Source organism: Mytilus edulis, chromosome 9 (assembly GCF_963676685.1).
Source record: "Mytilus edulis chromosome 9, xbMytEdul2.2, whole genome shotgun sequence".
NCBI classification, from domain to species: domain Eukaryota; kingdom Metazoa; phylum Mollusca; class Bivalvia; order Mytilida; family Mytilidae; genus Mytilus; species Mytilus edulis.
In genome coordinates, this window is record NC_092352.1 from 87,411,951 (window position 1) to 87,439,223 (window position 27,273).

The 27,273-nt window shown below is 31.2% G+C and overlaps 2 protein-coding genes across 6 annotated transcripts in view; one reads left to right on the top strand and one right to left on the bottom strand.

Moving 5' to 3' along the window:
- LOC139489321 (cytohesin-1-like) overlaps positions 1-21,844 on the bottom strand; it is a 34,748-nt gene extending 12,904 nt beyond the window's left edge. The window contains exons 1-8 of one of the 4 annotated variants that reach the window (XM_071275614.1): positions 21,671-21,844; positions 15,658-15,731; positions 6,633-6,697; positions 5,339-5,405; positions 3,818-3,936; positions 3,248-3,441; positions 2,641-2,789; positions 1,008-1,119 (exon numbers count right to left, since the gene is read on the bottom strand). In XM_071275614.1, coding sequence (XP_071131715.1) covers positions 1,008-1,119; positions 2,641-2,789; positions 3,248-3,441; positions 3,818-3,936; positions 5,339-5,405; positions 6,633-6,697; positions 15,658-15,731; positions 21,671-21,725 — 835 coding nt within the window. In that variant the 5' untranslated portion in view covers positions 21,726-21,844. Of the gene's footprint in view, positions 1-1,007; positions 1,120-2,640; positions 2,790-3,247; positions 3,442-3,817; positions 3,937-5,338; positions 5,406-6,632; positions 6,698-8,203; positions 8,354-12,693; positions 13,509-15,657; positions 15,732-16,302; positions 16,638-21,670 lie in introns of those variants that run through there. The other 3 variants (XM_071275615.1, XM_071275613.1, XM_071275616.1) reach the window with 3 other exon arrangements.
- A 3,774-nt stretch (positions 21,845-25,618) lies between these two features.
- LOC139489318 (tyrosine-protein kinase Abl-like) overlaps positions 25,619-27,273 on the top strand; it is a 32,077-nt gene continuing 30,422 nt past the window's right edge. For both annotated transcript variants that reach the window (XM_071275607.1, XM_071275608.1), the window contains exon 1: positions 25,619-25,724. The gene's annotated coding sequence lies outside the window, so the exon portion shown is untranslated. The remainder of the gene's footprint in view (positions 25,725-27,273) is intronic.

Below are 27,273 nucleotides of genomic sequence, written 5' to 3' on the forward strand. Positions count from 1 at the left end.
ATCAAAACCAAATAATGTATTCAACTTCCTGTTTATGTTAGTTCTATTTTTAGCCAACAATTAAGGATATACGTACATTGATGAACTTTCACAATAGTACATATCTATCTTCCCCGTCTATAAGAAGGTTGTTTTTTACACTTTCAGTACAAACTATGATTTTAAACAGGAAATTATTAATTCAAAGCAAATTAGATCAGGATAAATCTTTTCATTCTTTTTTAACAACTTGGAGATGAGATAAGTGTTTCAATAGAAATGAAGTCCTTATTTCTGATTAATTGTTCCTAGTAAAATCTTAAGTTTATGAAAATTATTCATAAGGTTAAGGACTTAAGGTTAATATTTTATAAAGATTGATGAGGAAAAATATTTAGTATATTTGTAGAGATGGTTCTGGAGATTTTCACTTTTCATGAAACACTAAATTAATCAATATCTTCTTACAACTGAGGAGTTTAAGTAAAGTTTATAAAAAGCTATTCAAAAATTAGAAAATTAGAAAAGTTCATAACATCTTAGGAAAACAAACTTATCAAGGGGACTTTCCCATATGTTTACCATAGGCCATGTAGGCTGTTCAGGATAAAACAAATCAGTAACAATCTTATGAAAAATAGAATATAGGAAGAGATAGTCAAGACATACATTTTAAAATAAACTAGGAAATAACCCATGTATTAAAAGGATTAAGACTTTTATTGCTGTACTTCATCTTGATAGCACTAAAAATTTCCCAAAACATTATCAGGGTGTTTTATCTTCTCATTAGGTACGATTCCAAAAAATGCTATATATATATATATATATATAAGTACGTCTGAGTCAGTGACAATATATATACATACATGCAAACAGATTTCTCTAAGATTCAGAACAAATAGTCTTTGATACTGGTAGTTAAAATAGTATCTGACACAGCTATATTTATATAATTATAATATATTATCTGACACTGGTAACTGTAGTCTGTAGATGACATTTAATATCTAATTATAACAACTAACCTTGTTTCCATAGCCAGCCTTCCTTGTCTGGATTGAAGAATGTATGCATCAGATCATTGCCATCGTCTTCTGGGATTTTGAAAGGTTCATTCTTGATACTCTCATACAGACTCTACAAATAAGAAACTTCATTTATCAATAAATGATGTATCAGTATTTAATCAGTACTTACATACATCAGCATAGATTGTTATGGTACATCTGTATTATTTTAGATTATTTAGGATGTTCATTACGTATACACTAGCATGTTGTTAAACCAATATTTTTTTAATAATTTGGTAAAAATGTGCAGTTAGGTTTCAAATTTTGCCTTTTGTTACAAGCCTTTATAATAACGCCTAGTATTTACAATGGTTTTATTCCATCTCAGATGCCAATTGTACAAACTGTATTTCTCTTAATAATTTTACATTCTGGTGTGTAAAATCAACAATGTAGACATATGGATTATAACACTGCAACAAGTATGTTACAATATTTCTCAACTCAAAACAGTTAAATTTTTAATATTTAATGTGAGAGGCTTGCCGAGCTTTTTAAATAATTAAAATTTAACTGTTGAGAGTGGAGAAATATCGTAATACAGAAGTAACAGTGGTGGAATCTGTTTCTCTAATGATTTTTATCATTCCTATTCAAAGATTTGCAGAAAGTTGTGTTCTTTATATGCGACGTCATCAGGCATAGTCTTTTTCATGATGTTGCAATAGGAAACTCAGAATAAAATTTGACGTCATAATTTAATCTAATTCAGATCCTTTATCCCCCTCAGCCCCCTTATTAAAAAAAACTTGGGTGTATGACAGTTGACAATGGAATAAAGTATCACAAATATTTACTTCTATATAAATGTATGCTTATGGAAGCACCAATGTACCTAGTTCAAAAGTTTAAACTGAAATCAGATAATAATCCTTACTCCTTACGCAGGGTCACTCAAGGTAATCTGATAGTTCCTAAGCCAAAAGCTGAACTATTTAAGAAATCCTTTGCTTATTCTGGATCAGTGTTATGAAGCTGAGCTATTTAAGAAATCCTTTGCTTATTCTGGATCAGTGTTATGGAATGGATTACCACACAAAATGCATAAAGCTCAAAACACTTTTACTTTTAAGCAAAGTATCAAGAAGTACCTAACACAACCCTGATAAGAAATGTTTGTTACAATGTATTTGTATGTTTTTTATTTTCGTTTGATTTTTTGACTACATGTACATTTTAAACAGCATTATATCTTATGTTAATAACAATACATTGAACTACATGACTGTAAATTAACTATGTGTAAATATCTGTTTTGATTGTATTGTAATTTGTATGTGAGGGCCTCAGGGAAGATTAGTTTATTGTAACTAACTGAGTTTACCCTCTTTAAATAAAGAATTTATTATTATAATTTCAACCAATCATTTGCTGAGAACAGATATTTCACTACACTCACCAATCAAGAAATGCGAAAATAGAAAAAAAATTAGAGACAAACTTTTCAAACTCTACTGATATATTATCACAATGATCTATATGTTAAACAATAGGCATTCAGATTTTAGAATCAGTAGAAAAAAAATAATTCAATAAAATTGAAAATGGAAAAAATATCTATTTATTTTCTTCACAGAGTTGACCTTACCTTAAGAAGTTCATCAGGCAGGTTGACACCATCATTTATCCCCCGGTTCATAGTTATAAATCTTTCAACAGATGGTTTGTCTTTTACTGCAGGGTTGTGTAAAGTTGTATTCAGCATAATGATAGCAAAAGACAGGATATAGCAGGTATCTAAAATATATATTTATTACTACCATCAATAGTTGTTTGTATTGAGAACTTTTTTTACATTGAAGTCACAACTTTCGCTATCTTATTTCTAATTGTTATAATGAAGAAAATAAGGTTAAAGTCCCTTAGATGAAGTTGACTGTTGACGAATTACCTATACTTTTTATGTCCCTTCTGGTCATACTCGTTCTGCACTGTTAGCCACTAGTTTGATCCCCCTGACTGGTCAAATTTTGTTTGAACTAGTAAGTTCAAAACTTTGTTTAGACACATAGGAAAAATGTATTTATATTTGTCAACAGACTTGTAGTCAGAAAAGATTTAGGTACAGACTGGAAGCTAACCATGGTTTAAATGAAAACAAACATTATGTACCAAACCAATAAAAAAGCAAATTGTGATTTATCAGTATTTTATAAAGTAAGTTTTTTGGTATAGATTTTCAGCAAACATTATACCTGTACTGGTAAACATTCCTGGGTTTAATTCACAATATCTTTCAGCGAAGCATTCCATCATTCTGTCGATCTTTTGTGCCTCTCCTGGCAGACGGAAACTCCATAGGAACTGCCGTAAAGCTTGTACCAGTATCATATCAGAAAACTCATGCAGGTTCACAAATGCCTTTAGTACCGATATATTGAAATCTTTTCTGTAAAAAATAAAATATTATATTAATGCAGTGCCCAAAATATATAAGGAAAATCAGTAGTGTTTACTGTATAGTGGTTTATATTTGCAGGTGAAAAATTACTTTAGGATTGGATAAAAATGTGGATCAAACCAACATGACCAAGGACTTTCTGCTTTCTTGGCAAGCTACTTTTAGAAACTGAAAGATGCATATCCAAAATTGATTTGATATTGCATGTTAAATATAGACGAGCAAGAGCCAAGACCAATGAATTAAAACTGTATTGAACAAAAACATGATGCTTATAAGTAAATGGTTAATAAAATTTTATGAAATTATTTTCTGGCCTTGATCCTATAGTCAGAACCTTTACAAAATGAAACTGGATACTTACGCTTCACCAAGATAGTCTCCGATGGCAGTCTTATTTAGTCCTTCACCTTGGAACAGAAATTTAGCAACCTCTTCTGGTGTGTTGGGTAGAAGCTGATGTTCAATCAAATATTCTATTCCCTGAAAAATTATAACACTTTATAACAAGGTCCTACATAATCATGATAATGATGAGTAATTCAAAAGCTAATGAATCTTTAGAAAAACCAGTTTTTTCCATAGCTTCATGAAAATATTGTGATCCAGACCTTTAGATTCCAAAAAGGTCAATTGAAAAATGATACATTTCAGATTACCAGTAAAAATCAGAATGGCATCACATATGATAAATCAATTATATCAAGAATAACATTAAAAAAGAAAAATTTTGAAGCTCACTTACATGATTGATTGTTGGTTGCTTAACGTCCAGTGGCAAATATTTCATGCATATTCAGGAAGATGAAGCTCACTTACAAGGTTTAGATATAGGAAGATGTGGTGTGAGTGCCAATGAGACAACTCTCCATCCAAATAACAATTTATAAAAGTAAACCATTATATGTCAATGTAGAGCTGTTTAAATTACAGATAATTGTCCCCCATGAAAATGGACAAAGAAAGTACAGAAATGGAGACAGAAAGACATTAACATTTGAATTCCGTTTTGCCTACGGCAGGGGTATAAAAAGCTGCTGTCATATTGACATATACCTTATTTTTTCTTTTAATTCATATACAAAATTTCATAGTATATTATCTCTCAATTACCTGGTTGTAAAATTACAGAATTCATCAGAGTCTTTTTTAATTGCAATCTATTTTCAAAATGCTGCCTCACTGAGAAAACCCACAATATTCTTCCGTATGTTCATATCTATACCATGTATACTATGTATGTTATTTCATTTTATAACAACAAATTTAGAAAGTCAATTTCCTTCCTCATCAATTATTTTATACAATCTCAAACTCCTTCTAAATGGATGGAATGAATCATTACATCTGTAGCAGTGAATTTCCCACAAGTTTTCACCTGATTTCAACATCTCTATTTAAAAGTTTTCCTACTTTTCCCCAATAAAACCGGCTAAAACGGCCTGGGGAGAACACTGCGTTTTGTTGGGGAAAAGTAGGAAAACTTTTAAATAGAGATGTTGAAATCAGGTGAAAACTTGTGGGAAATTTTTTTGGTGGGGTTCGTGTTGCTTTAGTCTTAATTTCAGTCCAAGTTTTTGGTGGGGTTTGTGTTGCTTTAGTCTTAATTTCAGTCCAAGTTTTTTGTGGGGTTCGTATTGCTTTAGTCTTAATTTCAGTCCAAGTTTTTTTGTGGGGTTCGTGTTGCTTTAGTCTTAATTTCAGTCCAAGTTTTTTGTGGGGTTCGTGTTGCTTTAGTCTTAATTTTTCGATGTTGTGTTTTATTTACTATTCTTTGTCCCTTTTTCTTTTTTTTTTTAGACATGGCTTTGTCAATTTATTTATAATTTATGAATTTGAATGTCCCTCTGGTATCTTTCTCCCTTCTTTTATAATAATCACCTACCTTTTTGGGGTCCATATTAAATTTCTTCTTCCCAATGGACATCTGTTTAGTCTTTGGGTTGTTCTGACTAAAAAACAGAAACATTATGTGAAAATACATTTCAGTAAGTCTCAAGTATTAAATTTACAAAGTTAAGATGTCTTCAGGTTTTATGCCTATTCATTTTAGAAACAGAGAAAAAAAACTTGCAAGAATATGTCTGAGTTACAATAACACACTGTCATGACAGTTTTTATGAAGTTTATTTCTAAAACATGACTAACTGCAGCTTCTGTCAAACCATAAAACTTTACAGAAGAAGACATTCTGTTGTGATATATATGTTGAATGATAAAAGAATTTTAAGTTTTCTTATCAATAAAATAAGCAATTAGTAGAATGTAATTTTTTGTATTGTTTTAATGGACAGATTACATAAGATGTCTCTGTACATCCTGTCTCTAGAAGGATGACTGTATTCAAGTTTCATTTTTTAAGTGAGGTGTAGAGGAAGTAACTGATCTGAAGTAGATTGCATCCTCTTACATACATGTTAAGTGATTGCACTATTTCAGTACACTGAGGTACAAAGGACATTAGACAAAAAAAGTGTAGATTCTGTGTAACACTCTTTTAAAAGGTGATAAGATAGCAAAATTGATTGCTATGAGAATGAGCCTATTTACATTCATTGGAGTAAGTGGAAAGGACAAATTGTACACTTTAAGCAAGTAATGTCCTGGATATTCCTCTATTTCCAAAATGAACTGAAATCTCTATATTTTTATGGAAAAGTAAACAAACATATATCTTACATACAATGTTTTAAAGGGACATAATTCACAAACAGAAATAGTGGAGCTACCCAAATTCCTACTTGATCTATGTTTAGTGGTAATAAGCTTTATGTATAAATGTACAAGTTTCATAACATTTGGATGATGCAAAACGTTTCGACTGTAAAGGGGCATAACTCTAGAACAGAAAAAGTGATGCCACACAAATTCATACTTCATCTGTGTTTTAAGGTAATAAGTATTGTGTATAAGATTCATAACATTCTGTCTACACACACTAAAGTTGAAGAAATGAAACCAATTTCAGAACATACAACGGTACACCCAAACGGACACAAGGGTAAAACTTAATCCCCGCTCTGCAAAGATTCATAATATTTGGATGAGATACACTGAAGTTTAAGAATGGAAACCAATTTTGGGACGTACAGAAAGATGTAGATGGACAAAAAGGGTAAAACTTAATTCCCCTGTCCACTATACGGAGGGAGCATACAAATATTTTGATCTGATCTTACCTGCCATCAGAGACATCTATCATGTCCATTTCAGATTGGACGTCTGCTATCTCATCTTTAAGTTCCTGGAATAATAAAATTTACAGTTAGATATTTTAACATCATATTAAGACATTACACTCAGGGCTCACGCTACCAGGCGACTTGGGCGAAGAAGTCGCTTTCCCGACCGTCACTTCGCTTTCCCCGACCCCCAAAAGTGGAAACAAGTCGCCCTGTTCTTGAAGATACTCGCTTTCAGTCGCTTCCGTCATCGGACATTTTCAACTTTTACCAAGTTGATGAAACATCAATTTTTTATTGATAATTAAAGAAATTTAGACATAAACGATTCATTATCTTAAGAAAAGAGGTTGAAGCATTGTCTTTGCAGTGTGTAACCGGTTATTTGATAAAAATACAACTTTTTATCACTTCGTGCATTTCCGCAAGTTCCGGTGCTTGTTACTCGAAAACGTACATCAACCTAAATTTCGGCGGCAAAATAAGTTTGTTACTTGATTTAAACGTGATAAAAGTTGCCTCCAGTAAATGTTTTATCCATTTATTGCATTAAAAACGTCATGTTCCTTTCCAAATAACTTTTCAAACATTGTTCATTTTTGTAAATGTTCTTGCATTCGTCCGGCATTGACGGATTTCTAAACTACGGATCTGAACCGGACCAGCTATGACCGAAATCCATATGTTTACAATAATTACTACGGACGCACGGATGGAACAGCTGACAGAAGAATATTGATCCCAAAGGGGAAAATTACGTATTCCACACGCATTAAGAGACTTTTGGTTACATCTAATTGATTGGTGTATATAATTCCCTATATCTTTTATGGATTGTTTCAAAGTTGCTTAACTCTGAGACTATATATTAATTATATTATGGCCTAGCTTAAAGCTTAATAACTTTTATATTTTTTTATGAGAAACACTGAATTTCATACACAAGATAGATTTGAATTAAATTGTAATTGATATATTATAATTTCTTTACATTTTTAAAATAAAACAAATATTTTTTTTAGTGCTAGATATTAAATATTTAGTAGGTAGTTTCTCACAAGAACCTTAGTAAAACTTAAACACTTTTAATTTGAAATGTTACTTTAATTGTATACTCAGACATGAATTGAATAATATAAAAAGAACATTATTTACATATGACCCTTTATACTATTGTAATATCCAAACATTGCAGCGCACCACGCGAATGAGCACTTCTCTTTCAAATCTCACCACTTCTCCCTATCAGTTTCAAAAAGAGAAGTCACTTCTCCCTATAATTCTGAAGTAGAGTGAGCCCTGTACACTTATGCAATTTCTGCATGTCCTTACTAGTATGATACATGACATGTATAAATTTGTAACAGACATTAGCAGTTGTAGTTTCATTTTGAATTTCATATCCATACTAAATCATAACTTCATTTGAACCTCGTAATTTCTATCCTTTTGTACTCCAGTAATTTTGATAAAACTTTGTTGCAATGTACAATTGTTCAATCAGATTTAAAATAACCGGAGAAGTCATGTTATCCCGATTTCTTAATAAACTACAAGAATGAACAGACCTTAACTGTTTCCATTGCTACAACTTAAAATAGAAGGCAAAAGCTGCATTAGCATTAAACTCTGAGGTTCAATACCATAGGAGCAAATCTACCGTTTAAAACATATCCCAACGCATACTTAAAGTCAAAGTATGGGAAAACAGGAAAGAGAAGTCAAACAAATGAAAAAAAAGCTCCCATATATATATTATAACTTATCATTGTCAAGTGGCTGACCATGTATCATCCTGTTCAGTAGTTTCTGGGAAAAAAGTGAGATTTACTTAAATTTCATTCATAATATAGAACCAGATGCTCCACAGGGCATAGCTTTATACAACCGCAGAGGTTGAACCCTAAACGGTTGGGGCAAGTATGGACACATTGAACATTCAAGCTGGATTCAGCTCTAAATTTGGATTGTGATTAAATAGTTGACACAGCATAGGTTTCTGATAAGAATGAATGTGGTCTAATGAACTTAAAATATTTTTTTTGCCTTTGAGCAATTCACTATGCTGTTGAATATTAATCCTCTCAAAAAAATGTTTGAAGAAATTTTCTTTTTATTTATGAAATCTGAAATGAGAAAAATTTAAACCCCTCCTCTCCATTTTTTTTTCACATCCCCCTTTCCCTTTTTCCAAAACTGATCTCAATTCAAATTTCTAATGGAGTTTGCAACAGTAACTACTCATTCAAATACATCATAAAAAATTAAAATGTAAAAGAAAGTGCTTGTTTCACTGAATAGTAAAGATTGTTTTAATTTATCAGTTGGTAGTAAAAGTGAATATACATTGTATATTGTATAAAACAATGATTTAAGTTGATTCAACTACTATTCTGGACAAAGAAAGATAACTCCAATTGAAAATTTCTTGCTATTGCAATTAGATATTTCTTGCTGTTGCGCAATACTGTGCAATTGAAAATATTTGCTATTGCACAATACTGTGCAATTGAAGATTTCTTGCTATTGCTGAATACTGTGCGATTGAAAATTTCTTGCTATTGCACAATACTTAATATAATAATTTTGGATCCTGATTTGAACCAACTTGAAAACTGGGTCCATAATCAGAAATCTAAGTACATGTTTAGATTCAGCATATCAAAAAAGCCCAAGAATTCAATTTTTGTTAAAATCAAACTTAGTTTAATTTTGGACCCTTTGGACTTTAATGTAGACCAATTTGAAAACGGGACCAAAAATTAAGAATCTACATACACAGTTAGATTCGACATATCAAAGAACCCCAAAGATTCAATTTTTGATGAAATCAAACAAAGTTCAATTTTGGACCCTTTGGGCCCCTTATTCCTAAACTGTTGGGACCAAAACTTGCAAAATCAAACCCAACCTTCCTTTTATGGTCTTAAACCTTGTGTTTAAATTTCATAGATATCTATTTACTTATACTAAAGTTATGGTGCGAAAACCAAGAATAATGCTTACTTGGGCCCCTTTTTGGCCCCTAATTCCTAAACTGTTGAAACCTTAACTCCCAAAATCAATCTCAACTTTCCTTTTGTGGTCATAAACCTTGTGTTTACATTTCATTGATTTCTATTTACTTATACTAAAGTTATTGTGCGAAAACCAAGAATAATGCTTATTTGGGCCCTTTTTTTGCCCCTAATTCCTAAACTGTTCGAACCAAATCTCTCAAAATCAATCCCAACCTTCCTTTAGTGGTCATAAACCTTGTGTCAAAGTTTCATAGATTTCTATTTACTTAAACTAAAGTTATAGTGCGAAAACCAAGAAAATGCTTATTTGGCCCCTTTTTGGCCCCTAATTCTTAAATTTTTGGGACCAAAACTCCCAAAATCAATCCCAACCTTCCTTTTGTGGTCATAAACCTTGTGTTAAAATTTCATAGATTTCTATTCACTTTTACTAAAGTTAGAGTGCAAAAACTAAAAGTATTCGGAAGTCGATGACGTGAACGCAGACGACGACGCCAACGTGATACCAATATACGACCAAAATTTTTTCAATTTTTGTGATCGTATAAAAATTCAAAGCATAAAGAAGCAAATGTTGTACAGATATGAACAAGAAATGTTCATAATACATGGACAAATGATGGATGCCCCACTTGCTCCATCATTTTCTATGTTCAGTGGAACTTGAAATTAGGTATTGAAAACTTGGCATTGAAATTAGAAAGATCATATCAATTCAAGCTGCTGACCAAAAATTGAAAAGTGTTCTGTGACATAGTTTCAGAGAAAGTTTGAGAAAATATTTGTTGTACAGACACACTCCAACTATTTTGTTATAAATATTCACATAAAAGTCAAACTGTTTAAATGACAAGAGTTGGCAATATTTATAAAACCAGCTTAAAACAAACCTTATGTAAGAGGATTAATGTTTTTTTTTTAAAGAAATGTATAGCAAATAAAAAATAGGGACTTAATTTAGAATTAAATTACTGGCTTGCCTCATAAATAATCACAAAATCTACAAAGATTAATACTTCACATCCAAATTACATAAAACATGCACTATACTATCTGAATGGAGAGATAGGTAATGAGTTTATCAGATAATTAAATTGCCAATACTGAGTATCCTAAGACCAATTAGGCCAGACATTATTAATGTGTGTTTCTTACATCAGCAGTATTCAAATTAGAATGGATGTGTGCAGGTTTTATCTTTAAAAGATAAATTAAGACAAAAGCATTATTTTACTTTTGATCTCTTTAAAGTTTCTTAACAGTATTTGGTAAAGCACCAACAATAAAAGTAGGTACCACACATTAGCTTGATTAAGACAGCTGGTTCTCAAGGAATTGACTTGTTTGCTTGTCCTTTAACATTTTGCAAAACGATGCATTATTTTCAACAACCCTTTTATCACAAACACATCCCATTAAAACTGTCTCTTTGTATTTGTCAAACTGGTACAAATGTGTCTTTTCATTGTATCAATCTGGTACCATACTGGTACCAATCTCAAACCTAATCTTATCAGCAACAGGAAGTACTACTTGTGTGATTTAGTTGACATTGGGAAGACAAACATCCTGTAACCAGTACTACTTTATGGCTGTACCTGACTGCAGGTTGCTCTTTTTATCTTTATCCCCCAGATACTTTATCATTATGATAAAACACATTGCTTTTTATGACGATTTTTAATTAAACGTTTTATCTATGTTACATTCAGCAATGAGATACCAACATCTGCAGTACATATATCAGTGATAAAGTGTAATACAAGACTTCCTTCCTTGATTAACAAAATGTCATGGTAAAGAAGTGTGACTGATTACTTTAACAGCATTAGAATGGATGGATGGACAAATAGATTTTATACACATACAAACATGAGTTTGAATGAACCTTTTGTGTACTTTGGTTGGGTGCACACAAACCTTGTTCAACCCTCAAGCAAACTGTATATGCTTGTCAGGGGCCTGAACTGTGTATCATTTGTGTTTTTTTTCCTTTATGGTTTAGCACATAAATCCTTGGTTTTCTTGTTTGAATTGTTTGGCATTTTGTCATATCCCTGGCTTTTACAGTTGAATTATGCTCATTGTTTAAGGCCACATGGTGATAACTAGTGGCTTATGCCATTTGACAAGTGGTATCAAACCCATCCATTTAAAATTTGTCATTTTCGGCTGATTTTATTATTTCAATACATACGAACTAACTACCCATACATGTAGGATAATATTAAATACCTACATCCTAAACCAATAAGTTTCAAGGTCCTCTACGTTGCACATATTTTTTGTATCTACAAATAATTGATTGAAACTGATTTTCGAACTCCTCTAAGACATCAATGATATAAACCTATGCTATAAGTTTCATAAAAATTGGACATGTGAGAGCACTAACAAGAGTGGACAGACAGACTGGACATGTGACAGCACTAACAAGAGTGGACAGACAGACTGGACATGTGAGAGCACTAACAAGAGTGGACAGACAGACTGGACATGTGACAGCACTAACAAGAGTGGACAGACAGACTGGACATGTGAGAGCACTAACAAGAGTGGACAGACAGACTGGACATGTGACAGCACTAACAAGAGTGGACAGACAGACTGGACATGTGAGAGCACTAACAAGAGTGGACAGACAGACTGGACATGCGAGAGCACTAACAAGAGTGGACAGACAGACTGGACATGCGAGAGCACTAACAAGAGTGGACAGACAGACTGGACATGCGAGAGCACTAACAAGAGTGGACAGACAGACTGGACATGCGAGAGCACTAACAAGAGTGGACAGACAGACTGGACATGTGAGAGCACTAACAAGAGTGGACAGACAGACTGGACATGTGAGAGCACTAACAAGAGTGGACAGACAGACTGACACCCCATATTTCTTTGTCCCATCCCCCAATGTCTTGTGAGCAGGGGGATAAAGTATGGAGGGTAGCCTATAAAAGAAGGTATGTTGCAACCACAATCACAGACCTGGCCTGAGCTAGTGAAATGTGACAATAACTTCTCTTATACAATCTCACCTTTTTATCAGGGGGTGTGAAAGCCTTTCCTAAACAAGCTCTTTTCTTTTTTTTATATTTAACCCTGACATAAGCATCCTTTCTTTTCAATTTAGACGTAACAGTTTTTTTCATTTTAGCATCTTCAACTAAAGATTTCATCACTAATTTCCAGGTATCATTATATTCTGCCAGAAACAGGGTGGACATGTGCTCCTTTCCAGTCACAGAGACCATGCTTGAATTTGTCTAACCACACAGATGGAAATTTTCTATTATTTATAGTGAACAACTTCCTTAATAATTTGCAATTTGGTAGAAACATAAATATTGTGAAAATTTTCTTCAGTTTTACTCAGGCATCCTCAAAAGACACGAATTAGTAATCCTTTTGAACAATTGAGATATTATTAAACAGCACATCACATCAACTCTGTTGTATTCCACATGTAACATTATCAAATCGCCAGCAGACTATATGAGCATCCATTTTTCTTTTACATTTTTGAACCACTTCAAAAATACCTATTACATCCACAAAATATACTATAATAAAAGGAAAGTATACATTTTTCACTCTAAGGTCTCCTTTTTTAATCCATTTCAAACTTATCACTGTATAATAATTCACAAAGGCGGAATAACGAAAAAAAGCCAAAAACCAAACAACAGGAAACATACAAGCCAGTCAGTCCTTATAGCTTTGAAGTGCTTTTATAACATTACCTATTGTTAATATATTGTGCAGCATAATGATTCACAAAAGAGTTAGTAACACACATATTATACATGTACATATATGAATGACATTATAGCCTTTTAACATTTTAGGAAATAGCAACTTCAGTTTTAGTAACGAAGTTATATATTTTAAGACTGATATCTTCTCACGGGAAGATTTACGACTTACTTATGTAGTGTGTATTAGAATGTGGGATCAACAACGGGTACACATAGACTTGATTTGTCATTTTAGGATGTTTCTCCAATACACTGTATGTCATGTATGTATAAATTGTGTGCATGCAATTTTGAATGCATGCATTTGTCCCAAACATATATGTTTTTTAGAGATAAAATAATTTGACCCATCCATTATAGTGTACTTGGCCTTGGTAACTATGGTAAGAACCAACTCAATAATATATTGCTAAAACATGTTCCCGATGATCTTTTCGGACATAAGGGAAATATTGTGTGAGGCAGTCCTGATAACCAGGAGACCCAAAATAGGTGTACAACACCATAACCCAAAGACACCCATATCCAAAACATACTTCTTCATTAAAACTAGTTAAGGTTTTTGTTCAAAACTGTACAAATTTAAACACCTTTTCTGAGTGGGTATAAGCACTAATTTCACTTGATCTATATGTAATTTCCTCATGAGATCGACCAATCAATTATTTGCTGCTAAACAAGTTTTCACAGAATATTTACTGGCAATATATATATATAAGCTGCTTAAAGCCTTTAATAATAAAAACAAACAAACACAAAGACAGTAATTGTCATAAGGGAGATAATAATAATACAAATGTATAGATCACTAGATCTTTCTTCCATCCTGTTAACGTTTTTTGGTGTTTTTTTTTTAAAGCTTCCACAAAATCTAAAAACTGACCTTGCAAGTGAATAAAAATAGCTTGTTAGTTAGCTGCTCAGTATGCCATTACTATCAGGATAGTACTCATTATAAATCATCATTTTATCATTGTACTTTTCACCTAATGACAGGTGTTTTGGATGTATTTACTGGTACCCTAGACTGCCAATGACCGATTGATCTGATATCTAATCCTAACAAATCAAATATAACAAGATTTCTTCCCAGTATCATCACCTGACCAATCAGTTCCTGATAATTATGTTTCAGATTTTTCTTTTGTATGATTTTCTAAAACTTTGCCATCTGCACGGTTCTGTCATTGGCAGGAGTCATGATTGTAAACATGTAAAGACTTCTTAAGACTATTTATACACGCTTGGAAAGTCTAAGAACAAGTAACAGGCTATTATTTGAACTTGGAATTATTTTTAATTATGGAATTTGCTTGATTTCTTGTTATTGAAATTTTTAATAAATTCCATGTTTATTCTGTACTGAAATGTTCTGTGCTGGGCACAACACTTTCTATTACAAAGAAAATAGTATATTTTCAATAGAATGTACTGTGCCGCGCACAACACTATCTAACCAAAATACATTGTATGGAAAGTGTTATTAACCGCTGAAAAGATTATAATACCAAATAAACATGGAATTTATTAAAAAATTTAAACACAAGAAATTATGCAAATTCCATAATTAAAAATAATTCCAAGTTCAAATAATAGCATGTTTAGTGTACTGTAAATGGAAATATAGAACCAAAAGATGGCAATCAAAACCTGTGTAACACAGTCCATGCATGCATGCTCACTATATTCTGGTCAGGGCTACTAGACTTTTGTCTATAAATAAATGGAATGGAAAAAAAAAGACACAGAATTTACTCCTGGGTATAAACATTGGCACAATTTTTTTTAAAGCTGGATTTACCCAGTTATACAAATATTCTAATTAAATAAAATTGATCTAATTTTTTGTTATATTTTACCAATTCTCTTATATTCCAGTTAAAATTGTCAATAAGTACTAGGTACATGTACCCAGTTTTAAAAGGATGTTTTTTACGATGGAGATTAAGTCACTATGGTATACATAGTTTAAACATCTAGACATTTAGCACTAAATTGATTGATTATTTGTATTTTAACTAGCAATTACAGTAAACCTATATATCTATAGAAAGTTTATATACCCATTATTGCTATTATATGTACCATACTTCTGTTTATATTTCTCTTTCATTTACACAGGACAAAAAATGCCTCTTTCAGCACTTAGGCAGTTGTCTGTACAAAAACATTAATTCCATTAAACTTCAGCATGCAGCAATATAATATGCACATTAAACCATATGATAATTTGACTACACATACCTGTATTTCCTGTAGAAGCTGAAGCTTTCTCTTTCTAATGCTATCTAGTAGCAGTTTTTCCTCAGGCGTCAAATCTAAAACAAATGCCGAACAATTAAGTATATCAACATTGCTAATGATTCACTGTATACATGTGGCTACTTAAGTCTAAATATTGCAAAAACAAACTGCCAACTGTTTTTTCTTACAATAAATCACGATAAAATAAACTGTCAGGTGAATTTCTGTAATTATCTGGTGTAATCATTGTGCAGTTTGTTTTATAAAACTTTGTAGCAAAAAATAGAAACATTTGGAGAAAAAGAACAAAGAAGTAAGGCAAATTATCAAGTGTAATTCTTATACATTACAGTTTGTTTCACAAATTTTGTGACAAAAATAGCAACAGAAGAGAGAAATAACAAAGAAAACAGAAAGAATGGATTTTAAAATTTAAAGTTTTGCATTAAAAGTTAACTCATAGCACTCTGCAGTGAAACCAGTTTGTCCAAAACTGGGTGTATTCATTATTCTTTGTTATATCAAATAAAATGTATGCATTCAACAGAATCAAGAACAAAGAGGAAGGAAAGAACAAAGAAAGAATAGATAAGAATCCATTAAGTTATAATCCATGTAATTATCATAAAGAAAAAAGGTTCTCACTGCAGTTTTGTTGTGTAGATCTCAAATCAAAGTCACAAGAGAGATTTATCTTCATCAATTAATGAACTAACAACAAACATCCCTTTTGATGTTGAACTTTGAATACACAAATCTTTAGATTTCACATGGTTAACAAAGATATATATAATCCAATTTATTACACATCCAACATGTTGAATTTATATCAATGTCTAAAGATAAACACTTTTATTTGGAGCAACACATAAAAATAAATATGCAAGAACTGCTTCAACTTAAAAACAGCATCTGTGTTTTTATTTTTGTATTTTCACACAAAAACCTTGACCAGCTTTTTTGAACACTTTAATCCATCTGTTTTCAACTAATCAAATTCCTGTCTAGAGTTTTCTAACCATGCATGAAATGAAACATGGTACGAAATGAACATGTTTTATAACAGAGATATTTGTTACCACCATATGGTACAATCTATACATAAAATTAATTACTTCAGCTATTTATATATGTATATATCAGTTTGTAATAGCTGGATATTTTCATTTTCTTGCTTACTGAATATCTTTAAACACTTTCCATTCATAAATTTACATACATAATATGTACACACACTGATAAGTATAAACTGTGTAAGGTAAATTAGGGTTGAAGGACAATTCAAAGTGGACCCTGGAGATCTGTGCAGGGTGCGTCAGAATCAAACAGTTGTAGTTATTTTTTGCCAACACTTCAGATGAAGTTTTGTTCTCCCGAGTGTTTTTACTTAAACAAATTCTTTAAGTGAACATTTTCAGGAAAAGTAGAAATTTGACAGAGTTAACCATTGCTCCTGAACTGCACATAAATGCAACATTGATGATGATACATGTAATATGATATTGATGCAATATAAAAAAAATTATATTTATCTAGAAAAATCTAGTACAAATGTATTCAAATTCTTTCTTCAGAACTGGAATGGACTGAAGAGCTTTCCAAGTACCCAGTTAAATATTTGGCAGAGGTAACCTTGACCCTGTCTTACCATTCAGGTTAGCATGGGTTAAGGCCAGGCTTGAGGGTACAAAATTTCAGCAAAAATTTAAACATTTTTTTTTTCATTACAAATTTAATTTATTACTTTATTAGTTATTACTTTATTATGTGGTTATCAAAAATTTTCCCAAAAAATCAATTCTTTTTGGCCCCAGATGACTTTTAAAATGTGTACATGTATGTCATTGGTAAAGCTCCAAATTATCTCCCTTTGGTGCAAAAATAGACATTTTTTTGGCATTAAAATTGAAATATCTTTTTTAACTCATCGGTGCCTTGTATTTTTTATTATTATTTTCAAATAAGCTGTACTCAAATTAAAATATTGTAAAATTAAAGCGATTTCTGTAATATAGTTCTTTTTTTATTTCGATATTAACTCCATTTCTCCTATTGGTAATCAACAGAAATAAAAGTACCTGTACAAAAATGTATTCTTCTTTCGAAGGCAGATAAGTATAAACTTAAATGAACGGTGACCCCATTTTTTAATTTTATTTTTCTATTAAGTATATGATAAAGTTGCTTTATAGAAAAACATAGTGAAATCCTCTATTTAAACAAAAATGATTTATACCCGCGAGCCCCCTTAAGGGGTCATTTGCTCTATTTTTATTTTCTTGAAAATAGAAAAGCCATATCTTTTTTTCCTTTTGCTATGTCTTTAATTTGTTTTAGGTTTGTTGCAATCCACTCATGAAACTCATGATTCAAATAGATGGCATTTGTTTAAAAATTTCTGTTTTTAAAGAAATAAAGTGATCTTGACTCTAAAAGTATCAAGCATCTGAACTTTGAACGTCTGATTTTTAATCTCTGACACTGTATTTTCCAACAATTATAACTTTTTGTGGTAGAGAAAACCTTTAACCCCTGGATTACAAGCTCTATCTTCACCATGTTCACCAAGTTAAGATAAAAGTATTACATCAAAGTAAATAAATTATACTTTGCTACATTTAAGTTAATCCAACCCTTATAGTTAATGAAGGAAATAGTTCTATGAATAAATCAGAGGCTGTTTCAAAAGGGATGGGGGCCACACAGCTAACGCCACATAGACCTCTTTAAATACAGCAATGTCCAGACCAGTTGGGATTTATCATAAGCAGACATGTAACCTCTGGCATCGTTTTTTTGCACTTCATATAGCCTAAATATCCTTGATCCACAAACCTGTGACTATCATGAATATCCTTTTTTTAATTATGATATGCTAGTGGGCTTAACCACCAAAATTTCAAATACAGATTTCCAAAGTTTTTCAAAAAGTATCAAAGTTTACATACAATGTAAGTTACAACATTTATTTCACTGACATCCTGGTCTTCTTGTGATCACATAATTAGTTCAGAAAAGAGGCCAACGAGGGTGGTTTTACAACCTTTGATACGGTACAATTGTACATTCGACAGTCTAGCACAGTTGGTATAAACAAAACTGGATCTATGTTATGTGGTAATAAACAGTGTGTATACAAGTTTCATACATTTGGTTAAGGCAAACTCAAGTTAGAGAACAGAAACTAAAAATGTCGCAATTTTTGTATTTATTAAGGGGCATAACTCTAGAAAATTTAGAGTGACATAACCAAAATTCAAACTTGATCTGTATATTGTGGTAATAAACATTGTGTATAAGTTTCATAAGTTTGGTTGAGGCACACTCCAGTTAGAGAACCGAAACCAATTTCGGGATGTAGGGACATGTGTACAAACACACAGACAAAGGTAAAACTTAATGCACCTCCACTACGTAACATTGGGGGCATTACAAAACTATACACACATAAACTTAGGGTATCCAAATATTTGGAATTTGAATGCATTAAAATGTCAATAGTATAATTTAAACACTAAAACATGTTAATGAACTTGACGAATGATCTTTTAACATATTTTCAAATATTTAGACTCTCATTCATTTTTTCCTTTTGTAGACAAATCATTGGCTAATAATAAATGATGTCAAAATTTCATGTAGTTTCAAGGCTTTTTCTATTCAAACATTTTTGTCTTGAAGTTTTACAATAAATTGTAGGAGTTATAGATTTGCACAGATTTGAACAAGGCAAGATTTGGAACATTTTGATTCATGTATCAATTTTTTTTTTAGCCCAACACTAATTCAGTAATTGACTTAGCTTGTTCAAGCCATAGTTTGTTTTTTTAAACAGGGAGATGACTCATGAAACATACTGATTTAGAATCTAGAAGTTAAAAGAAAAGTATATATTTATAAATAATTTATGCTGAGATCATCTACATACATGCTTACCTCTCATAAAAATGGTGCTCTTTTGTCTACTTTTGGTATGTCAGTCAGGCCTGAGGGGTGAACATTACTTTACCAAGTGTTATTTTTGAAAAAAAAGTCATTCTTTTTTTTTTTAATTTTTACTGACTACAATGCTCTTACAGTTTGTTTCATTATCCGTCAATAATACTGTGGATTCATTTATTTTCGTGGGTACTAATTTTCGTGGATTGAGCAAAATTTGCAAGTTCGTGGATATTTGATTTCGTGGTTTTGCTGAATTCTACATACATGACATACAAGCCTAAGGAAAATTTATTATTCATTGGACATAAAATTGAATTCATGGTTCACCTGTACCCACGAAATCCATGAAAATTGGTACCCAACGAATAATAATGAATCCACAGTAGTTGTCTTAATTGCTGTTCATAAAAATTTTCATGGACAATATAAATCGTCTTTGTCTGTAATCTTCAATATACAGCTCAATACCAAGACTCTAGGTAGGAATTTTTGAAGGCCTTACTCATTTACTTAACACAACTGATTGCTTGTTTAGCTTTAAAGATAATAGGTTGAACTCTTATCAAAAGGTAAATATATCAAACCAGAACAAAAAGGGGTTGTGAAAAAATACTAGATTAAACTTTTTTAGAGGAGAAGATAAATAGGATTATAATTATTCAAACCTTCAAAATAAAATAATGTTTTTACATATTTACATATACATATGATATACATGTACAAGTAAACATAACTTCTAATCTATATTTACATGTAAGTAAATAAACATGATTTGTATCAGTACAATGTATGTCATGTGTGTATATTGTATTGATATTTTGTGTCCTGCATTTCAAAATGCATCTGACCAATCTTTTCAAGTGAACTAGTTTGTTAACCTTTACCTTTTAATGAAAGGTTATCAGGTTATCAACTTCACATCTTTCTTTCTATGTAATTCCAAGATTGAATGTCCAGTGGCAATCATTACAATCATATTTAGAACAATAATCATTGATAATAGTTCATGTTTCCTTAAGATTGCCTCACACTTGTTTTGAATTAGTGAAGACCAAACAATGATTTTGATGTTTGAATAGCTAGTTTACAATTGCAAGACACTGTTTGCTGGAAGACATTTCACCCTATAGCAGTCTGCATCAAAATCTTTTCTGACTACTTGTCCGAAGACCAATATTCCAACATTTTTCTCAGGTGTCTAAACAAAGTTTTTGCAAAAACTCACTAGTCTGTATGAAATTTTACTAGTCTGGGGCATGGTACTCCATGTCCTAGTGGCTAATGGTGCAGACTGCCAAAAAAACACATCCTGATTTTATCATACTCAAATTATGTGTGTTCCCCTCCTTCAATTATATGTGTATCTGGCACTGTTACTTCAGGTAAGATAAAACTAATTTACAATCCCCAGTCATTTTAAGTTTAGCTTTTGACAGTTAATATAATACAAATAAAAAAACGAAATTTAACTGGTTTGTTATTGCCATATTGGACCAATTATTTCAACTACATCTACATCCCCTGGTCCTTACAATTCCACCACAGCAACAATCACCTTACATAATTTCAATGATGTCTGACTCAACTATGGAATCAATAAAGTAAATGAAATGGAACCAAATACTAAAATCAAATGTTTTAAAACCAAACAAAACTCTCTGAAATGTCTTTAAAGTTTGCATTTATTCAAATGAGTAATTAACAATAATATGTGCAACAAAACTTGATATACCTTTATAAGAAAATGGTAGTTTTAATCAATGTCATGTGAAAAGTATGGCTGTAGCGCTAGCTAGCCTATAGGAATTATTGAGTGAGTTGTTTATTTTTTTATGAATCATAACGAGTGACAGATTATTGCAGCTTGAATCGGCTAACAACAGCATCTGAGTATGAATAAACAAAAAACTAAAATATAACTTTATATCCGACATGACCTTTGCCTCAATAATAATTATTTTAATGGATGTATACATGTATTTATTGACCTTTATAAATTATTTAATTGTTGATAAACATAGTTCGCGGACAAAGCAGCCTATTTTAAAACAAGAATTGCATTAGTACTGACCTGATAGATCAAACGAGTTGCAAGTTTCTGAACTCATTGTCACTTGGATCACCATTTAATATTATCTTCTGTAAATATTATCTGACTGTATAACCAAAACAGTAGCCAATCCAACTTCCTCCTCCGCCTACACAGCAGCGGCCATTACACAAAGAAATTATCCAAGTAATTCCGAATGTGAAGGTGATTCTACGTTTTCTCGTCCCTCAAAAAGGATGTACCAACCAGAACGTGCTATCTACGAAACAAATTCTTTTACACAAATTTTCGTTACTCACAATTATGCTATTTGCGATTATATATGTTTTTGCTCTGCCTGTAGATAACTAATGTGTTACAATATTTATGCTTTTTATGCTGCATTAACAGTTTGCTTTGCAACTGAAATTTTTTTTTTTTTTTTTTTTAATTTTTAAAATTTGAAAGATTTTAAATTTTTACTTTATAAATCATAAATTATTTAATAAATAATTTTTAACAGAAAATTTTTAAAAATTTTAGTGCTTCATATATATGTTTTGGTATTTTGCAAGATACATGTAATAACTATATGCTATTTGCTTAGAGTTAATTTTTGGTGCTACTTTTTATTATTTATTGCATGCTGCATGCCTTGTTTTATTTGTTATTGCATATGTTTTTATATTCGGTGAAAAGCTCATTAGAGCTTATGTTTGTATTGTTTGTCAATATGCCGAATCCAAATAAAGTTTTACTTACTTACTTACTTACTTACTTACTTACTTATATACAATTTAAAAGAAATTCAAATTCAGTCAAATTCATCAAGACAAGACAAGACAAAATATTTTATTTCATCAAGATCAAGATTTAGATCAAGCAAGGATTTGTATAGTGAAATTCAAATTCAAATTCAAATTCAAATTCAAATTCAAATTCAAATTCAAATTCAAATTCATATTCAAATTCAAATTCAAATTCAAATTCAAATTCAATTTCAATTTCAATTTCAATTTCAATTTCAATTTCAATTTCAATTTCAAATTCAAATTCATGCAAATTCAAATTCAAATTTACAAATTAATTTCAAATTCAAATTTCATTTTCAAATTTCATTTCCAATCAAATTCGAATTTCATTTCCAATCAAATTCGAATTTCATTTCAACTCAGATCCGATCATTTCAATTCAAAATTTCATTTCATTTCTATTCAACATCAAATTTTATTTCAATATAAATTCAAATTTCATTTCAATATAAATTCAAATTTCATTTCAATATTATAAATTCAAATTTCATTTCAATTCAAATTCAATTTTGATTTCAATTCGAATTTCAAACTTCTTTTAAATTTAAATTTAAACTTATATTTATTTCATTTCAATTCAAATACGAATTTCATTTCAATTCAAATTCAAACTCATTTCAAATTTAAACTCATATTCAAATTCAAATTTCATTATTATATTTCTAGTCATTAGACATATACTTCATAGAAGTAATATAGTCCATAAAATAAAGCAAAATAGATAATAAATTTGTATCGATTACTAGTAGTTATAATGGTTTTACATTACATCGATAAATATGCCCTGTTTAATTATATGATATAGTAATCAAATACGTTGCAATTCTTACATTGTTCGCTTATTTCCTATTTTTTCAAAAGATTATCTGAAATACTTGAGTCTTTGTTTTCCACATAAATCAAAGAAAACATAACTTTAGACTAAGAAAACTATAATACGGTTGTCAAACTTGTCATAATGTATAACTTTGGCCTTATCTGAATGTAACTTATATATACTTTGGCATAAACTACAGTAGACTAACTACAATGTTTTTCTTATATCTCTTCTATGCATTGGCCTAAGTAAACTGCATCGTAGACAAGTTTTGTCATAATACATATTATCCGTTGGTCTAAGTAAACTGTGTGGTAGGCAAGTTTTGTCATAATACATATTATGCTTTGGTCTAGGTAAACTGTGTGGTATGCAAGTTTTGTCTTAATGTATTTTATACTTTGGTCTGGGTAAACTGTATGTCCTGTATGGTAGGTAATTTTGAAATATATCTTATACATTTGCATAAGTTAAGAACATGTGCGGGAGGCAAGTTTTTCGATAGGTATTGCATCTTGTATAGAACCGAACAGAACAGAACAGAACATATTTTATTTCCAATTAAGGGCCCACAAGGGGCATACAGAGCATACATGAATAAGGCAAAAGAATATTGATATATTGTATACGTTGGCTTAGGTAAACTAGATATACGATAGACACGTTTTGTCATCATGTATTTTATGCTTTGAACTTGGTAAATCATGTACTGTAGCCAATTTTGTCATAATGTATCTTATAATTTCAAAACGTTGCTAAAAGTAAACTGAAGACTGAGACATCCTTGTAAACACTCACATATAAAAATTAAATCACAATTAACACTCTTAATATTATTCCAAACTGAATATTGAGAAAAGGAAATTTTGAAAAGAAAATGGAAAGTCAACCCGACTATCATAAATTTTGGTACGCCAAAACTAGGGGAGATTTTAATCGCGTTCCCTTTTCACGAATGTGATCTACAGAATTAGACTATTTATCGAGTTTGTAATAACATGAACAACGCGACGGGTGCCACATGTGAAGCAGGATCTGCTTTCCCTTCCGGACCACTCTAGATCACCCTAAGTTCTTGGTGGGTTACGTGTTGCAATGTCTTTAGTTTTCTTAGTTGTGTTTTGTGTACTATTATATATTTGTCTGTTTGTCTTTTCCTTCTTTAGCCATAGATTTGTCAGTTTATTTTCGATCTCTGAGTTTGAATGTCTCTCTGGTATCTTTCGCCCCTTTTAATCAAGGTCCAAAAATGGACAACAGTCATCTTAATGTTGAATCTAGTAACAGCAAATTTAGGTAGATAAATTTCATTTGAAAATTATTGTTAATTGCGGTTTAAAGATGATATATTTTAAGAGGTTTATACATCCTATGCAATTGGGTCATTTTCTATAAAGGTTAGTCGTATTTTGTGATTCACCAGCCTGGGGACACATTGTCGACAACAGTGTTGAAGTTATCAAATGATATCATTATATGCAAAATTAAAACATGGCCATCATGCAAAATTAGAACGTACAGATTTTAATACAGTTACTAAGCTGTGTCAATTTATTGGAAAATATTTGAAAATGCTGGAAGGTAGATATATATATATAAAAAAAAAACGAATAAGTTATGTCCATGTGCCTGTATATTTATTGGTTTCTTCAATTAAGTTACAGAAGTTTCTAAAGAAAATTTCTTATAATAATGTAATAATTTTAGAACTGACTAATTATTCGAAACATTTTTTCCGTTATGGAAAAAATGTTGTTATATTCTTTCAGAGGAAATGCCCTATGTCCCCCATGGGACGAAGTGGATTAAGTCCAGTAAGTCTTTCAGAGGAAATAATATAACAGAATTGCGAAACATATAGAATATATCCTATAAAATGAACCTCTATTCCATGACATATGCAATGCACCATTTTTCTTTATTATTATAAGTTATTAAAAAAAATGGTGCATCAGTTCAATAAAACCGGTTCAATATCTATTTTCGTTTAAATGAATAAGATGTTAGACAGCAACCATTTGATTTTCTGGGGAAGGGGGGGGGGGGGGGCTATGGTTTTTTTTGGAAAAAAAAGTTTGTTTCCAGTTTTTGGAGAAAAAAAAAATTGTTTTGAATCAGTTCTGAAAAAAAAAAATTGTTTGATACACCCTCAGCTGCCACTATATGTAATGCTAAAATTGAAAGAAAAAAATTGTTTTCGACTTGTCGCGAAAAAAATAGTTTGTTTTTCGTTGCTGCCTTATATATTCTAATGAGGTACCACAATAAAATGTTAAAGTCAAGATTGAGTCAAATACTTGGGTCGAGCTTGTTAAAGGGACGAGATATACCAATTCGAGAAAGATGAGTCAACAACGACCAGTCTAAAAGTATTCCGAAAGAAGATTAAAAATGGAAAGACGAAAGGGGAGAATTAAACAAAATATTAAGGCACACCTTCTTGTTATGTGAATGCAGAGAGTATACAGTATGTTTAATTTCCAACCGTTTTATTAACTGATAATTTGAACACATAATGATATTGTTAAAGGAATTATAAACAGAGCCAGAGGCGTGTTTGAAATCTGATTTGATTGGGTAGTCATCCAAAAATATTCAGAAACTAGTCAATAAACATAATTCAAACAACTAATTCTATAGATTATAATCAGTAAGAGATGCTTTATTTTTGTCGCAGTAAAACAGGGATTATAGAAAAATTGCCCAAATGGCATAAATATAAAAATCCATTAGTACTATTGTGATGGGATTGCTTCCATTCCTTGCTGACATTAGTAGATACGTAACATGAAGTCAGTCGTGAATGGTTCTTTAGCTCAATTGGTTAACACACTTCCTTCTAACACAGAGGTCCCAGGTTTGAGTCCTGGTGGAGACAAAGATGATTTTGTACATTTATGTAGTGGGTCTCATTGGGGTCTAAGCGTGACGCGGGATTGCCGATTTTTTGTAAGCGTGACACGTGAAAGTCAAACTATTGTGTCGGGAAAACGGGAAATGAGGTCTAGCGGGACCCGGGAAATGACAAAAAAATGAGAATTGCTTACATACATAGTGTAAGCGGGATACGGGAATCGGTCAAAACAGTAAGCGGGATCCGGGATCGGAACCCCCCAATGAGACCCCCTATGTAGAATCATGCTCTCCAGACACATTTAATACAAAAATAAGAAAGATTGCTCATAAGATAGTCCAAATAATTATGACGTCTGGCAAGGCTATTTTAATTGGCGTCCCAAAAAAAAATTAAAATAGCCTTGCCAGATGTCATAATTATTTGGACTACTCATAAGATAGAAATCCGTCAACAAACAAAAGATGTGGATATATATAGGAACTATAGATCACTTATGGTCTTAAAAAAATAGCAATAATTGTACTATATAATAAAAAGTAGATAGCCCTAACAGTAACCATTTATTTCAACATTTTGAATCTCTTTTTATTTGTTAATCATCAATGATGGTAGCTATATAGTGTGAATAAATCCAATCAAGCAAACACACGGTTTAATTTGAGAAAAAATGTACCTAATGTATACATAACAAAAACTATAACATTGTATAAATGAAAAAAAACCACAATACTTGTTTGATGATTTTCTGTATTATCAATCATGCTGATTATAAATGAAAAAAAAAAGAAACAGATATGTAATACTTTATTTTTCTCAGAAGTATGCAATCAAATTTGTATGCCTAACATGTGATAAAATACAAAGAACAACCCCTTCCACCATATATCATGTATATACAAGTAAAATTTTACAAGTGAAATATTTGATTAGATTAATTTTGGTTCCTTTCACAAAAAAACTATACCTGAAGTATAAAATTAACTTATTATTTGAGCATTACCTGTATCATCAATGTAAAAACCATGATTGATAACACACATTTTCATTTGGTGACATGATAACAATTTCAATTGTTTGATAGTTGGAAAAAAGATCAGGAAAACCATTCTGTGTTTATGTATTTACCTTATCACAATGATAGTTATTAAAGTCTGAATCA